This window comes from Haliotis rufescens, unplaced genomic scaffold (assembly GCF_023055435.1).
Source record: "Haliotis rufescens isolate VD_foot unplaced genomic scaffold, xgHalRufe1.0.p SCAF_4, whole genome shotgun sequence".
Lineage (NCBI taxonomy): Eukaryota > Metazoa > Mollusca > Gastropoda > Lepetellida > Haliotidae > Haliotis > Haliotis rufescens.
This window is the reverse complement of record NW_025964112.1, coordinates 37,221,107-37,239,924: the sequence shown is the minus strand read 5'-3', so window position 1 is coordinate 37,239,924 and position 18,818 is coordinate 37,221,107. Positions and strand designations below refer to the sequence as shown.

The 18,818-nt window shown below is 43.5% G+C and overlaps 1 protein-coding gene across 1 annotated transcript; it reads left to right on the top strand.

Annotated features, from left to right (window-relative positions):
- Positions 1-269: 269 nt before the first annotated feature.
- Positions 270-16,293, top strand: LOC124134698 (GTP-binding protein ryh1-like). The gene is made up of 6 exons (XM_046499719.2): positions 270-456; positions 8,082-8,250; positions 9,168-9,319; positions 10,579-10,695; positions 14,126-14,219; positions 15,459-16,293. Exons 1-6 carry the CDS (start codon positions 391-393, stop codon positions 15,563-15,565), a joined length of 705 nt encoding a protein of 234 aa, XP_046355675.2. The 5' UTR covers positions 270-390; the 3' UTR covers positions 15,566-16,293.
- The last annotated feature ends 2,525 nt before the right edge of the window (positions 16,294-18,818 follow it).

Sequence of the window (18,818 nt, the reverse complement as noted above, 5' to 3'; positions counted from 1 at the left end):
CTCCCCACCCACACACGTGCACAACCCCAGCTCTTCTACTTTCGCTTTACGACGAGAAAGCCCGTTTTCGTTCGGGTACAAGTGTCAATGAGTCAGATATAGAAACACCAAATAACTACAATCACAAGTGAAAAAAAAATCACATAAATCATTGGCTACTAAATTGAGCTTGGCGACAGTGACATCGCTGATTCGTTGATTTGAAGGCAATACAATCCCACTGGGTGGGGGTGTTATATATCACGTGTCAATCACGTGACTTGCGCATTTCTCAGAAAGAGATAATATTAGGAAACCAAGTTCGAACGGTAGAGCGTTTTTATGACGCGGGAAAACGTCTATGGTTAACACTTTCTATATCGTCATGAATTAAGACGTAGATTATACACCATGTTAACCTGGCCGAGGAACAAGACACCTCTCATCCAACAACCAGCCAGTACCACAGACGACAAGGTAGGCCCAGTATTTAATTACAGTACATGCAAAGTTACAATTTTGGGCTCATATACCTATAAGACCACAGCGCAATAGTCTAATTTCTTTCTATGTATAGATTCAAAGAGAAAAGGGTCAGTCACTGTTCTGTTTTACACGGCTGGGATATAGGTGTTCTAAAGACAGCGGCATACAAACTCACCCACTTGATATTTAGTCTGGCATGTCCATATAGCAGATTTTAGGTTTATGTGTGGGTTTTACACTCATAATATGACAATGAAACGAGAAAGTCGGTCCACCTTCAGTTTCCATCTTGGTTGTTGTATATACCGCTATTAGACAAACACTTACGTCATGCATTACGCACTCTCACGGGATGATAAACAGTTATGGATTTCACTCAAGGTCAACAGTTATCTTACAACAACGTGCTATAGTGGATGCTATTTCGATGTAATTTTATTGTACGAGTCTGTTTATATCGTATTTTTCTGAAATTATGAATGTTGTTGTTTTACACCTCAGGATATGGAAACCAGCATAATTGAATTGTTAAATATTTCCTTCTGTCGGCGTGATATCTTTGGACAGTTTCACATTCCGATGGAAAGCAGGGTTTGACAGCATAGGCATTGACAGAGGATTACAGAGGATACAACCACATGAGTAAACAACCACATGTGTACACAACCGCCTGTGTACATAACCACAGGAGTGCACAACCGTACGAGTACAAAACCACAGGAGTACACAACCACAGGAGTACACAACCACAGGAGTACAGAACCACAGGAGTGCACAACCACAGGAGAGCACAACCGTAGGAGTACACAACCACAGGGGAACACAACCACAGGAGTACAGAACCACAGGAGTGCACAACCACAGGAGTGCACAACCACAGGAGTACAAAACCACAGGAGTACAGAACCACAGGAGTGCACAACCACAGGAGTGCACAACAGTAGAAGTACAAAACCACATCAGTACACAACCACAGGAGTACACAGCCACGGGAGTGCACAACCGTAGGAGTACAAAACCACAGGAGTACACAACCACAGGAGTACAGAACCACAGGAGTACAGAACCACAGGAGTACAGAACCACAGGAGTGCACAACCACAGGAGTGCACAACCGTAGAAGTACAAAACCACATCAGTACACAACCACAGGAGTACACAGCCACGGGAGTGCACAACCGTAGGAGTACAAAACCACAGGAGTACACAACCACAGGAGTACAAAACCGTAGGAGTACAAAACCACAGGAGTCCACAACCACAGGAGTACACAACCACAGGAGTGCACAACCACAGGAGTACAAAACCACAGGAGTACAGAACCACAGGAGTGCACAACCGTAGAAGTACAAAACCACAGGAGTACACAACCACATGAGTACAAAACCGTAGGAGTACAAAACCACAGGAGTCCACAACCACAGGAGTACACAACCACAGGAGTGCACAACCACAGGAGTACAAAACCACAGGAGTACAGAACCACAGGAGTGCACAACCGTAGGAGTGCACAACCGTAGAAGTACAGAACCACAGGAGTGCACAACCACAGGAGTGCACAACCGTAGAAGTTCAAAACCACATCAGTACACAACCACAGGAGTACACAGCCACGGGAGTGCACAACCGTAGGAGTACACAACCACAGGAGTACAAAACTACAGGGGTACAGAACCACAGGAGTGCACAACCACAGGAGTGCACAACCGTAGAAGTACAAAACCACATCAGTACACAACCATAGGAGTACACAGCCACGGGAGTACAAAACCGTAGGAGTACAAAACCACAGGAGTCCACAACCACAGGAGTACACAACCACAGGAGTGCACAACCACAGGAGTGCACAACCGTATGAGTGCACAACCGTAGGAGTACAAAACCACAGGAGTACACAACCACAGGAGTACAGAACCACAGGAGTACAGAACCACAGGAGTGCACAACCGTAGAAGTACAAAACCACATCAGTACACAACCACAGGAGTACACAGCCACGGGAGTGCACAACCGTAGGAGTACAAAACCACAGGAGTACACAACCACAGGAGTACAAAACTACAGGAGTACAGAACCACAGGAGTGCACAACCACAGGAGTGCACAACCGTAGGAGTACAAAACCACAGGGGTACACAACCACAGGAGTGCACAACTACATGAGTACACAACCACAGGAGTACACAACCACAGGAGTGCACAACCATATCAGTACACAACCGTAGGAGTACAAAACCACAGGAGTACACAACCACATGAGTACACAACCACAGGAGTGCACAACCACAGAAGTGCACAACCATATGAGTACACAACCACAGGAGTACACAACCACATGTGTACACAACCGCAGGAGTACACAACCGCCTGTGTACACAACAACAGGAGTACACAACCGCCTGTGTACACAACCACATGTGTACACAACCGCCTGTGTACACAACCATATGAGTACACAACCACAGGAGTACACAACCAAATGTGTACACAACCGCCTGTGTACACAACCATATGAGTACACAACCACAGGAGTACACAACCGCCTGTGTACACAACCACATGTGTACACAACCGCCTGTGTACACAACCATAGGAGTACACAACCACAGGAGTACACAACCGCCTGTGTACACAACCACAGGAGTACACAACCGCCTGTGTACACAACCACATGTGTACACAAGAGCCTGTGTACACAACCATATGAGTACACAACCACAGGAGTACAAAACCGTAGGAGTACAAAACCACAGGAGTACACAACCATATGAGTACACAACCACAGAAGTGGACAACCGTAGGAGTACAAAACCACAGGAGTACACAACAACAGGAGTACGCAACCACATGTGTACACAACCGCCTGTGTACATAACCACATGTGTACACAACCACATGAGTAGACAACAACATGAGTACACAACCACAGGAGGGCACAATCGTAGGAGGGCACAACCACAGGAGGGCACAACCATATGAGTGCACAACCACAGGAGTACACAACCGCCTGTGTACACAACCACATGTGCACAGAACCACATGAGTACACAACAACATGAGTACACAAGCACAGGATTACATACACGTACAGAATTAGAGAATCACAGGCAAATAATTACAAAACCTCCCTCACAGTATTACACTACAACAAACACAATGTTACACCACCATATACACAATATTACACTACCACATAAACAATATCACACTACCACATACACAGTATTGTACCACATACAAAGTATTACACCACCACATACACAGTATTACACAACCACATACACAGTATTACACAACCACATACACAGTATTACACAACCACATACACAGAATTACACTACCACATACACAGTATTACAGAACCACATACACAGTATTACACCACCACATACACAGTATTACAGAACCACATACACAGAATTACACTACCACATACACAGTATTTCACCACCACATACACAGAATTACACTACCACATACACAGTATTACACCACCACATACACAGTATTACACCACCACATACACAGTATTACAGAACCACATACACAGAACTACACTACCACATACACAGTATTACATCACCACATACACAGAATTACACTACCACATACACAGTATTTCACCACCACATACACACTATTACACCACCACATACACAGTATTACACTACCACATACACAGTATTACACCACCACATACACAGTATTACAGAACCACATACACAGTATTACACAACCACATACACAGAATTACACTACCACATACACAGTATTACACCACCACATACACAGTATTACAGAACCACATACACAGTATTACACAACCACATACACAGAATTACACTACCACATACACAGTATTACACCACCACATACACAGTATTACACTACCACATACACAGTATTACACCACCACATACACAGTATTACACCACCACATACACAGTATTTCACTACCACATTAACAGTATTACACAACCACATACATAGTATTTCACTACCAAATACACAGTATTATACCACAACATACACAGTATTACAAGGGGCGGTCGGGTAGCCTGGTGGTTAAAGCGTTCGCTCGTCACGCTATAGACCCGGGTTCGATTCCCGACATGGGTACAATGTGTGAAGCCCATTTCTGGTGTCTCCCGCCGTGTTATTGCTGGAATATTGCTAAAAGCGGCGTTAAACCATACTCAGTCACTCACTCACAGTATTACACCACCACATATATAATATTGCACCACATACACAGTATTACACCACCACATACACACTATTACACCACCACATACACAGTGTAACACTACCACATACACAGTATTTCACTACCACATACACAGTATTACACCACCACATACACAGTATTACACCACCACATACACAGTATTACACCACCACATACACACTATTACACCACCACATACACACTATTACACCATATTTACGGTATTACACAACCACATGCACGCTATTACACCATATACACAGTATTACACAACCACATGCACGCTATTACACAACCACATTCACAGTATTACACCATATACACGGTATTACACCACCACATACACAGTATTACATCACCACATACACACTATTACACCACCACATACACAGTATTACACCACCACATACACACTATTACACCACCACATACACAGTATTACACCACCACATACACACTATTACACCACCACATACACAGTGTTACACTACCACATACACAGTATTTCACTACCACATACGCAGTATTACACTACCACATACACAGTATTTCACTACCACATACACAGTATTACACCACCACATACACAGTATTAAACCACCACATACACACTATAACACCACCACATACACAGTATTACACTACATCATGCATTGTATTACACCGCCAGATATATAATATTGAACCACATACACAGTATTACACAACCACATACACAGTATTTCACTACTACATACACAGTATTACACAAACACATACACAGTATTGCACCACCACATACACAGTATTACACAACCACATACACAGTATTACACAACCACATACACAGTAGTACAGAACCACATACATAGTATTTCACTACCACATACACAGTATTACACAAACCAAATACACAGTATTGCACCACCACATACACAGTATTACACAACCACATACACAGTATTACACAACCACATACACAGTATTACACAACCACATACATAGTATTTCACTACCACATACACAGTATTACACCACAACATACTTTGTATTACACCACCACATATATAATATTGCACCACATACACAGTATTACACAACCACATACACAGTATTATACAACCCCATATAACTGATAACACACCATAAACATGATTACACATTCCGATACAAATACACAGCCAGACAGTACCCTTGCACATTCGTGTAGGATGACATTTCTTGCACTGTATTTGTTTAATACCTGTTTTACCCACCTGAACGACAAAACGTTGGTGTTAGATACGAAGGCTAGATTCCCTCTTTCTTTTCTTTCAATAATGACAAACGAAACTGACCTTGCAATTTGTTGAAGATGTTTGTCAAAGGAAACTGTAAAGACTCTTATCAACGCAACATTTTCTTCAGACTATTTAAAGAGTGATTTGGTGTTGCACACTGTAGTCAGCCATATTGCACCCACTCCACAACGGCCAGTAAATACTCGAGTCTGAACCAGACAAGCCAATGCTTGAGAACGTGACCGATCCACGCCGTTGGGACATGATGACACACTCAGCTGGATCACATCTTTGTGTGCCCTTAATTCTTAGACTATTTGGCATTGATCGCGCACGTCAGTTTAGCGAAAATACGTCAGTGACGAATCTGTACAACTATTTAAATCTCAACATTTCTTGGGAATGTTTTTGTCCCTTAAGCCCCCTTTACACAGGGCTGCGACCTTTGTGCAACCTTTGAGCGATCAAAAACTGGCCAGGACGCTCAATGGTCGCCTAAACCCAGAAAACCATGTTTCTATGTAACTGCTCCAGCAGTTGTTCAGCAGTAACTGCTCGAGTTGTTCAGCGTCTGCAACCACAATGAAACACTGCAGGTACAAGCCCTCCATGTATAGGCAGGCTGAGGAGGCACTACAGGTAGCTCAAAGGAGGCAGAAAAGAGGCAGAAGCCTTGCCATGGTGTCTCAAGGGTTGCCGTGGTCGCCGAATGGAGGCACGGCGGTCGCTACAGTCATCGTTCAGTGCACGCTGTTGGTCGCCCAAATGAGGCACATGGGAGGCAGAAGCATCGCCCAGATTAACGGAATACATTTGCAGCAGAACGCATCTTCTACCTGGCGACCATTGGGCGACCACTGTGCCTTCATTCTGAAACAACGGCAATGCTTGTGCCTCCTTTGAGCCACCTTTGAGCAACCAATCTCCTTGGCGACCTTTGTTCGACTGTTTTGAACATGTTCAATAATTCACGGCGACCATAGCGTCCATCGCGATGTCTGAACCTCCCGTGTACCACATTGGAACGACCTAGGCAACCATTCTGCCTACGCTGAGCCTCCAACGACGACCTGACCTGTGTGGCCCTTCAATACTTGTAGGGTGTACTACACAAGCTCATCATACATAACAAGTTCATGTTAGGCTGGTCGCGTTAAACATGTGTACGTTATGCATACTATGTTATGTAAGTAAATATCAACGAAAGAATGTGTCAGTTTTGAATTACGGGTAACTGTTGAACAAGTTCAATCTCGTTTCATCACCCGAGTTACCAGTGATCGCCTTAAAAACAGGATATAGTTCCATCCGAATGACCATATGTGTTTACATACACGTTTCGGTATGTTTCTGCCTTAACGCCGCTCTTGCTGAAAACTTTGTCTTGATAAGCAATCTGTCTTTAAAAGGATGGGGCCTTTTGTATATGGTAATATACATCTTCCCTAGGCAAGAGAGCTAAAGGACTTTAAAAGACCACTTCCACCCTTGCCGAACTTGGCTGGAATTCCTGGGGTCGATCGTAGCGCCACCAGTGGTTATGACGAGTTATGTCCCTTCTAAGCCTCTCCCGTGGACCAATCAGATTCCATCACTTGTGTTTGTTTAAAACAAAACGGTGGCGCCAGTCAAGACGATCTGATCGATAATCAAGATCTATGTTGTGATAAAACGGGTCTTACATCGCTAAGTGCAGCAAATCACGCGAGCACCTTTATTAAAAACATAAAAATGTTTGGAAAATATTTGTTGACATAGAGTTGGCGGTGCACATGTTTTGCAAATCCTGCAATCGACCGAAATCTGCGCGACAGTTTACGAACCGGATTTCGATTTCGTTGCGAAATCTAACTCCATAATACCAGCCTAGTTCGGCAAGGGTGGAAACTGGACTTTCTGGAGTCAGTTAACTCTCTTGTCTCGGGAAGATGGGTAATATAATATGCCTTTAAAAGGATACGGGCATATTTTGTAGTAATGCATGTCTTTGAAAGGGTGCGGTCTTTTGTGTATGATAATATAGTGAGTCTTTGAAACAACACGGTAATTTTGTGTATGATAATGAAATATGCTTTTGAAAGTGTATAATGTATATGGCCTTGTATATGATGTCTTCTATATGTTTTGAAGGTTGACTATGATAAGTCAAAATGCGGGACGGTGAAGAGACACAACGTATGTGGCCAGGTGATCGCTGCCAAGGTCACTCTAGTTGGGAATCTCAGTACCGGCAAGACGTCGCTGGCCCTCCGGTACTGCCGTGGAGACATAGACAGAGATCCGAAACCAACCGTGGCTGGTATGACTGACACATTTAGTGGCCTGGTGGTGATTAGTGTATGGTAGTACGTGTTATGAGATCCTCTCTCTCCTTAAAACAGCTGATCTAGAACGTCCCTGTATCGCACGCTGCTATTGTTTGTATTCGCCTTCGTCTTTTGCTGCATTTTCCTCATTTTTATATAAGTAAACCACTGCTATCCGCAGACTGCAGGGGCACGGGTGGTCTTACCGTCTAATTCGCTGTGCAGAGTGGCGTCCCTTGATCACGCCAGGAACCTATGATTGTGGGTTCGAATCACGGATCATACCGATCATGTTTCTAGGGCCGTCAGTACCATACACTTGTTCATGGTTTTACCAAAGTGGTGAATGTCTGAGACCTGGATCACTTCGGGCTTTCTCCCAAAGCTGTCACGCCGTTATATGACTGGAATACTCTCACAATCGTCGTTTAACCCAACTCACTCACTCCACAGAACTTCTTTAACACAGCTGTATTTAAAGCAACCCGAACACTTAAGGTTGAAACACGAATCCTGTTGGTTAGTGTGGTCTTGAAACAATTGCAGGGCACATTTGCAGGTGACATTCATTGTTGAACATAACTTGCTGCACCACAGCGACACAGTTGAATTTAAAGCAGCCATAAGACTTAAAGATCGACACACGGATGCTGTTATTTTGATTTGTCTTAAAATCATTGGGGGCACATTTGCAAAGTTTTTACCGTCTTTAATGGGGGCGGTGGGGAAGCCTAGTGGTTAAAGCGTTCGCTCGTCACACCGAAAACCCGGGTTCGATTCCCAAAATGGGTACAAACTGTGAAGCCCATTTCTGGTGCCCCCCGCCGTGATATTGCTGGAATAATGCTAAAAGTGGCGTAACATCATACTCACTCACTCACTTTCTCACCGTCTGTAGTCATTGTTACAGTTGACTGGCTGCACCACAGCGAGACTGTCAACAACCGCCGGGTGAACCTGCAGATCTGGGACACAGCAGGCCAAGAGAAGTTCGAGGCCGTTATGCCAAGCTTTCTCCGCTCCTCTGCCGTCGTACTCCTCTGTTATGACGTCACTGATGTGGTTAGTAGACAAAATGCTGTTCTGTATTATATTGGTTATGTACGTGTATGTATGGCATTATATTTTACCCGTTATGTATGGCCGGAAGAGGTTCGTTTGAGTGAGTGAGCGTGCCAGCTTAATGTGGGAGTAAAGCCCGAAGTGATGCAGGTCTCAGACGTCTTCTGATATAGAAAATGTGCTGGACAAAACCGCAACAGTTGCATCCAAAGTTCTGTGTTTGGTGAGTGAGTGAGTGAGTGAGTGAGTTGGGTTTAACGCCGCTTTTAACAGTATTCCAGTTATATCACGGCGTGTCAGCATAATGTGGGAGGAAAGCCCGAAGTGATGCAGTCTGTGTTTGGTATTAGATGCTCCCACCATTGCTCCCCGGCAAACTAGGGGTCTGGTTGTCTTTGTTATTTATTTGATGTTTAACGCCGAACTCAACAATATTTCAGCTATATGAAGGGGTTCTGTAAATAATCGAGTGTGGAACAGACAATTCAGACTGACATCATGAGCATCGATCTACGTAAATGGGATACGATGACATGCATCAACCAAGTCAGCGAGCCTGTCTACCCGATCCCGTTAGTCGCCTTTTACGAGTAGCATGGGTTGCTGAAGACCAATTCTAACCTGGATCTTCACGGGGAGAAGCATGGGTTGCTGAAGACCTTGTCTACCCCGGATCTTCACGGGGAGAAGCATGGGTTGCTGAATACCTATTCTACCCCGGATCTTCACGGGGACAAGAATGGGTTGCTGAAGACCTATTCTACCCCGGATCTTCACGGGAAGAAGCATGGGTTGCTGAAGATCTTGTCTCTCCCGGATCTTCACGGGGACAAGCATGGGTTGCTGAAGACCTATTCTACCCCGGTTCTTCACGGGGACAAGCATGGGTTGCTGAAGACCTTGTCTACCCCGGATTTTCACGGGTTTTCAGGTGCGACTGAATGGATCGGGTGGTCAGGATCAATGACTTTGTTGAATGCGTGACATCGTACCCTGACGGCTAGGATCGTTGTCCACAATATCAATCACTTAATTGTCTGATCTAGACTGGATTATTTACAGATCGCCGTCATACAGCGGGACTATTGCTAGAACAACAAACACCACACTCAAATAATTATTTCGTGGTCTGGAACGCATCAATGTGAGATTGAAATATCCTGGTTGTTGTTCATAGCGGCTATATCAGTAGATGTATCAAACTTAATATATATAATCTTCTTTCTTCTCAACTCAATAATGATGGTGTCTTTATCAAGAGATCCTTTATGTCGAAGACGAAATGGCTTGAAATGATCAGAGGAGAGGTTCCGGATGCCCCTGTGTTCCTCGTGGCGAATAAAGTGGACAAGTCCGACAGGATTATCTCAAAAGAGGTAGGGGATGTGAGATACAGAAACAATACACAGTAAACTACGTTTATAACGAACTGACGGATATGACGAACCTATTTTTTTGGTCCCGGCCATTTTCTGTATATATGCTGTACGTATGCTTATTACGAACTACGGTTATAACGAACTAAGATTAGTGGCCCCTTTGTATTCGTTATAACCGTAGTTTACTGTACAAACGGACGAAATAGACTTCAACCGAGCAGTTTGAAAGATTAATGGCGTAGATAAATAAACAATCACCAACATATTTGAGGTACATGAGTACAATAACCTTGATGATGACTTCTTACGGCCATTATTGTTTGGCGGTTCGTGGACCCATGGGATTTCTATACATTAACCATGAAATGAAATTATTGAACGATACTCCTTTGTTCTAGTTTTATTTACCTAGTACCGGAAGCGCCACATCTCGTGTCATCACGTTTCTGGGGCGGTCGGGTAGCCTCGTGGTTAAAGCGTTCGCTCGTCACGCCGAAGACCCGGGTTCTATTCCCGACATGGGTACAATGTGTGAAGCCCGTTTCTGGTGTCCCCCGTCGTGATATTGCTGGAATATTGCTAAAAAGCGGCGTAAAAACATACTCACTCACTCACTCACTCATCTCGTTTTCTAAGCAATTAATGTTCCCGGGAGGGCCACCGTGAGTTTTCCTTCTAAATGTCAAACGTGGCGCCATGACGGTCCCGTTTGTCTGCTACTATGGATAACTCCACGTGTTTCTATGGTCCCGAGGATGTCGAGTTATGGAGGTGTTACTGTTTTGGTGTAACATCTCTGCCGATGTCGGCATTTTGGTTGTACGTACTGTACGACGTATCACCACTGCATTCCACGGACCACCCCCTTGTCCCGAGTCACGGGGCTTGCTTATCTGTGACACCGGTCGTTTCTGTATACCATTACTCGGCCACGAGATGAACATATCACTGACACTAAACAGTCTTTGATAACATTATCCCCATACACTAGTATATAGTGTATAACTCAAGTTCTCCCAAAAACATTATTGAAAAGAATCTTATACATTAAACGAGTTATTATTGAATTTAAAATATTTATTTTTATTTTCTAAAAGTCATCCAGCGTATTTAATATAAGTACTAGATCATCGTGAATGTATTGCTACATAGTTTGGGGTCATTGGGCTTTACAGTTAACCCGTCATGAAGTTGTTGCTAATCTACAAATATATATCACCCATGACATCCGGGTTAGAAATGGTCTTCAGCAACCCATGCTTGTCGAAAGAGGCGACTAACGGGATTCGGTGGTCAGACTCGCTGACTTGGTTGATGAATGTCATTGTATCCCAATTGCGTAGATCGATGTTCATGCTGTTGTCAGTCACTGGATTGTCTGGTCTAGACTCGATTATTTTCAGACGCTGTCATATAGCTGGAATATTGCAGAGTTCGGCGTGTATCAACAAACAAACAAACACAGATTGATAGTGTATCCTGATATGTCTACATCAGTCTGGGCACGGGTGGCCCAGTCGTCTTTTGCACCGCAATTCACTGTGGGCACAAAAGAAACCTATGATTGTGGGTTCGAATCCCGCTTCGTCTCAATTTTGTTTCTAGGTTTGTCAGCACCATACCCGTTTCACCAAAGTGGTAAACATCTAAGATCTGCATCACTTCGGGCTTTCCCCACACGTTAAGCTGACACGCCCTGATATAACTGGAATACTGTTCAAGGCGACGTTAAACCCAACTCACTCACTCACTCACTCAAAACAAGTCAGGATACAACGTGTTTCTAGGTGATATTAGAATGTTATACACCCAATAAAAAGGAAAATATTAACAATATTGATAAGTGAGCCATGTTTATTTTGCAATTGATTAACAAGACTAGAACCTTGTTTTCAAACAAAGCCTTTTACGTGATCGCCAAAACACTTTTGAGTGAACGATGTCACGTGAACAAGATAGAGGATCATGAAGTGAAACCGGAATAATTACTCTTGACTTCCCGACTGTCTCCTCAGGCCACGTAAAGGTCACAGTCATAGATGTATGTCACAGCACGATACGTGATAGGCGAGCTGGCGATAAATACTCAATGAAACAGAAGATGAATCCAAACTCTCATAGAAATGAACGTATTAATTGCTACTCGATTATACCAACATACACGAGAAATATAGCGCTTGGAATGGGAAGGTGAGGGGTGGGAAGGGGATGCTAGAGTTGAGAAGGTCGGGGGTGGGGGTGGGACGGAATGCAAGAGATCGGGGTGGGAATTGGATACTGGAGATGTAAAGGGGATGAGAATGGGATGTTTTAGTTGAGGAAGAGATAAGAATAGGAAAAGGGGTTGCTAGAGATGAGAATGAGATGTTAGAGATAGGAATGGGATGCTAGAGATGAGAATGGGAAGATAGAGATGAGACGGTGTTGCTAGAGATGAGAATGGGATGCTAGAGATGAGAATGGGATGTTAGAGATGAGACGGGGTTGCTAGAGATGAGAATGGGATGCTAGAGATGAGAATGGGATGCTAGAGATGAGACGGGGTTGCTAGAGATAAGAATGGGATGCTAGAGATGAGACGGGGTTGCTAGAGATAAGAATGGGATGCTAGAGATGAGACGGGGTTGCTAGAGATAAGAATGGGATGCTAGAGATGAGACGGGGTTGCTAGAGATAAGAATGGGATGCTAGAGATGAGACGGGATTGCTAGAGATGAGAATTGGATGCTAGAGATGAGACGGGATTGCTAGAGATAAGAATGGGATGCTAGAGATGAGACGGGGTTGCTAGAAATAAGAATGGGATGCTAGAGATGAGACGGGGTTGCTAGAGATAAGAATGGGATGCTAGAGATGAGACGGGTTTGCTAGAGATAAGAATGGGATGCTAGAGATGAGACGGGATTGCTAGAGATGAGAATGGGATGCTAGAGATGAGACGGGGTTGCTAGAGATAAGAATGGGATGCTAGAGATGAGACGGGGTTGCTAGAGATGAGAATGGGATGCTAGAGATGAGACGGTGTTGCTAGAGATGAGAATGGGATGCTAGAGATAAGATGAGGGCAGAATGAGATGAGAATGGGATGCTAGAGATGAGAATGGGATACTTCTAGAGATGGGAATGGGATGTTAGAGATGAGAATGGGATACTTCTAGAGATGGGAATGGGATGTTAGAGACGAAAAGAGGGGGGGTGGGATGCTAGAGATGTGAAGGGGGTGACACTTGATACCTAGGACTGTGAAGGGGTACACTAAAAGGGATGCTGGAGATGCGAAGGGGGTGGGAATGGGATGTTATAGATGAGTAGGAGATAAAAATAGGATTAGGTTTTCAGTGGAATTGTGTTTTTTTAAATTTATACTCATGGGTCCGTTAGCGTGAGTACTACCAGTTGTGGCTTGAAATTGGTCTTATCATTTCAGGATGGGGAAGTGTTTGCCCGACAAAACAGGCTGGAGTACGTTGAAACGTCAGCTAAAACAGGACACAATGTTGATGGCCTTTTTTATGAGATTGGTAAGGAGACATGAGTGAGTGAGTGAGTGAATGGTGACACAATGACACAATGTGTTAGCCAGGCTACAGCTGATTGTTCCCTGGTAGTTCCTAAGAGCTCCCATATGTCACACACACACACCTACCACCCGTTCCAAGATTGTAGTGGGTGAGTTACAGTTTAAACGTCACATCGGCAATATTTCCGCCATATCGTGACGTCCAAAATTGCAGCTTGCTCAGACGGGAAGCAATGAGCACGGTGGACCATTTCTGTTCATCACACCATGGAACAAGCCTTGAATGTTTCTAGTTTAACCTGAATTGCTTACGAAAAAATGAGCAATAACAAGCAATATGTTCTTGTACGTGTGTAATGGCTGTTACCACGACAGCTGTGCCATTGTGTGTCTGAGAATTGTGTACATGTTACATTATTTCTCAAGGATACAGAAACAAATTGCAAGTGATTTCATAGTATATGATTGGCTAACCAAGTACTGGTTGTTTTCGTTTTTGTTTCCATAAACACAATCAGGCCCCGCATACTAATGAATTATTGTTTCCTGATTGGCTGATAATAGAGTGGGTGGGGCTTGTGTTGCGCTATTGCGCTGGTCGATATCACACGTTTCGTATCATTGTCTACAGTAATTATAATGTAACTGGTTGGTTGCGAAGGAGCTAGGTACATTTGTCATTAATGTGTGTGATGGTTGCCAAGGAAACATGCACAATTCACAAACGTGTGTGTTGGTTGCCAAGGAAACATGAACAATTCAGTAACGTGTGTTTTGGTTGCCAACGAAACATGTACATTTCATTAATGTGCGCGTTGGTTGCCAAGTATTCATGTAAATGTCATTAATATGCGTGTTGGTTGCTAAGGTAAGATGTCATGAATGTGTGTGTTGGATGCCAAGGAAACATTAATGTGCGTGTTGGTTGCCCAGGAAACATTAATGTGCGTGTTGGTTGCCAAGGAAACATTAATGTGTGTGTTGGTTGCCAAGGAAACATTAATGTGCGTGTTGGTTGCTAAGGAAACAATAATGTGCTTGTTGGATGCATAGGAAACATTAATATGTGTGTTGGTAGCCAAGGAAACATTAATGTGCGTGTTGGTAGCCAAGGAAACATTAATGTGCGTGCTGGTTGCCAAGGAAACATTAATGTGTTTTTTGGTAGCCAAGGGAACATGTTACGGATGTTTGTGTCGGTTACGGGGGAACATGTCATAGATATTTCAATGTGTTTCAGCCGCACGGATGGCAGACATGTGGAAGATGACGTATGTTGATGCCGAAGACTTCAGCAACATCGCCATTCATGAAGATAAGAAAGACCGGAAAAAATGTCCATGTTGATGGATTGAGTTCATGTGTCGTTTACCTTGATATGCTGGGAATAGGTAAGCGACTGGATATCTGTGAGACATTTGGACATCTGTGAGACATGTGGAAATCTGTGAGACCTCTCGAAATCTGTGAGACGTCTCGAAATCTGTGAGACATGTGGAAATTTGTGAGACGTCTCGAAATCTGTGAGACATGTGGAAATCTGTGAGACGTCTCGAAATCTGTGAGACATCTGGAAATCTGTGAGACATCTGGATATCTGTGAGACGTCTGGAAATCTGTGAGACATGTGGAAATTTGTTAGACATGTGGAATATGTTTTTTACATCTGGACATCTGTGAGTCATCTGACCCTCGGATACATCAGTACGTCTGTGAGACAGGGAGCATTATGGCAAGAAACAGTAACTCTTACAGGGCAAATTGGCAGTCCGATGTGGTTTCATGCCGTTGGAACAGACTCTGATTGTCTGCTGCTGTGACTGGATCATGTAGAACAATATACTGGTAGCAATAATTACAAGGAGAAATTTCACAAATTGACTTATAACAATATCTAGACCCGTGGGACCCGGGTAGAATGTGTCCCCAGCACCCCATAACGACTAAGTGGGAACATGAGGGGATACCGGGTTACAATTGGTCCTTATATTATACAGAAAGATGACATTCTTATTCACAAATGGCTGTTATGTTAATACTGCTTTATGAGATAACAATGATTTTTAAATGAGTAAGTGTTGTGTTCAAGGCTGATTAATCGCTCCTTATTTATTGCCAGACAAGGCCACTGAAGACACGTCCTCATGCTGCAACTAACATGTTGCTACTTTAAGGAAACACGTTAAAATACCACTGGCCCCCCTACCCAAACCAATAGTACGTGGTTCAGTGTCAACCCATTGCTTCCATACTCCACTGTGCATCGATTCAAACGTCATGAATATTGCTACACGCATTAACATTTCATCAGTTTTATAACGTCCTAATGATCGGGACGGATTATTCTGTAGGTATGTTAGTATGAACACTGCATGCCCCATGACTGACGTTAACCTCTTCCGGTACAACCCCCCCCCCCCCCCCCCCCCCCCCCCACACACACACACACACACACAACACCTCCCCCGAGAGGGAGGGGACACATATTGTTTTTGCCTCCGTACCCGTTGGCGTCGACGTTCCCGTCTTGTTCGGACCCATAACTTGAAAACCGTTCCATATTCTTCAATGAAACTTGGCATATGCATTGCTCTTCAGCTAAACAGGTTCCTTTTGCCATTTCATTTTTTTCAAAAACATATGTCTATGCTTCCCTGGACACAATTTCGAGTTATTCTCAAATGAGGGTACGGTTCTTTTCAGGGCCATAACTTGAAAACCGTTCAATATTTTTTAACGAAACTTGGCATATGCATTACTCATCATTGTAACTGGCGCATTTGTTATTTTGATTTTTTTCCATATTTTATTTTGTACGTTTCTAAGGAAACAATTTCGGCATAGTCTTAAATAGCTCTTGGCTTCGTTTCCGAGCGATAACTCTCAAACTTATGAATATTTTTGCATGAAACTGTACGTGTGCTCTACTATTTTCTTTTCATATTTCTAAATTTTTAATTTTTAAAAATTTCTTGTGAATAATTTGGAAATTCTTAAGAGTCTTAATACTGTAATGCTGCTTCATTCATGCATTAATCAGAATCTGTACTAGTATGTTTTTTAGTATTAATCTTTTTAGGATTTCCAAACACATTTACAGTAACAACGTGAACTTATGTATGGGATGAGGCGTTGTCGTTTATTGAAATACCTTTCATTTAACCGTTGCTGTTTAAAAGTATTTCAGAATCGGACAAACAGTTTCAAACTACTCTTTGCAATGTGGCCGCTTTGATTGGAGCGCTGTATTTTATTATATGATTTTTGTTATAAAGTGATTACTCTCCTGCTTATGTCAAGTGGGACTCCTGACGCGGCGCATTTCGCTATGCAGGGGTGGGTGAGGAGGGGGGGGGGGGGGGGGGGGGGGGGGTGCGGGGGTGCCGTGTGTGGACTCGTAGTGTAAAAAACGTGACTATGCTTGTCGTAAGAGGGTACTAACGGGAACGGGTGGTCAGGCTCGCTGACTTGATTGATGCATGTCATTGAATCCCAATTGCGTGAATCGATGCTCATGACATCAATCACTGGACTGTCTGGTCCAGACTCGATTATTTACAGACCGCCGTCATATAGCTGGAATATTGATGAGTGCGGCGTTAAACAACAAACAAACAAACAAACAAACAAATTCGTTATATTCGGGAATAGCGGGGTATTCGGGGATTTAAAGAGCTGAACGTTCGTGTGCACGCTTCGACGTCCGGTACCGGTGGTGCACAACCCATTCCCCTCGCAAGATCCCATACCTACCTCCAGTTACACGTGTCACTCACAATACTCTTACAACGTTGAACAACGCCACCAGACTCTCCGTTGACGCACCAGAACCAGCCTCGATCTCAGGGCCTCGTGTCAGAGCAAGTGAACAATATAACAAATGTTATATTTGGGATAAAACTTTCTAAGTAAAGTACAGATTCTCGTACTTCAAATCCCGAACGGGACTCAACCCAAAAAAGTACGAGAATCTGTACTTTACTAAGAAAGTGTTATCCCTAATATAACCTTTGTTACATTTGATCCCTTTCCAAATGGCATTGTGTATTCACAGTTTTCGGCCATGGGAGTCGTGCAAATTTACACTTGTCAGAGGGTACTCAAAGTACGTGATCTAGACTACCAGTTGTCGGACTTTCATTTTGTGGAAGCCTCGGTGGCTGAGTTGGTTAGATCGCTGACTTTGTGTGCTGGCGATTGGTGCCTCACTCTGGCAGTGTGGTTTCGAATACCGGAAGAGACTCAACCCCCAAAAGTGCGAGAATCTGTACTTTACTAAGAAAGTGTTATCCCAAATATAACATTTGTTACATTTGACCACTTTCAACATGGCAGTGTGTATTCAAAGTGAACAATAGTATACCAACTATAACACTATCTGTTTATATTGAATACGTTAGGTTGAATGTTTAATGACAGGATCTAACACACTGGCTTTATCAACGATGGCTGTGAACCGCTATCACTACGCTGAATAACACTGCTCTTCAAGTGTCCACACAATAGTCGCCATGTGTATCCCGATGAAGAGGCAAGTCTCTGTATCGTTCAAATGGAATAATTATTTGAATTAACAACTTACTTCGACTTATAGTCTTAG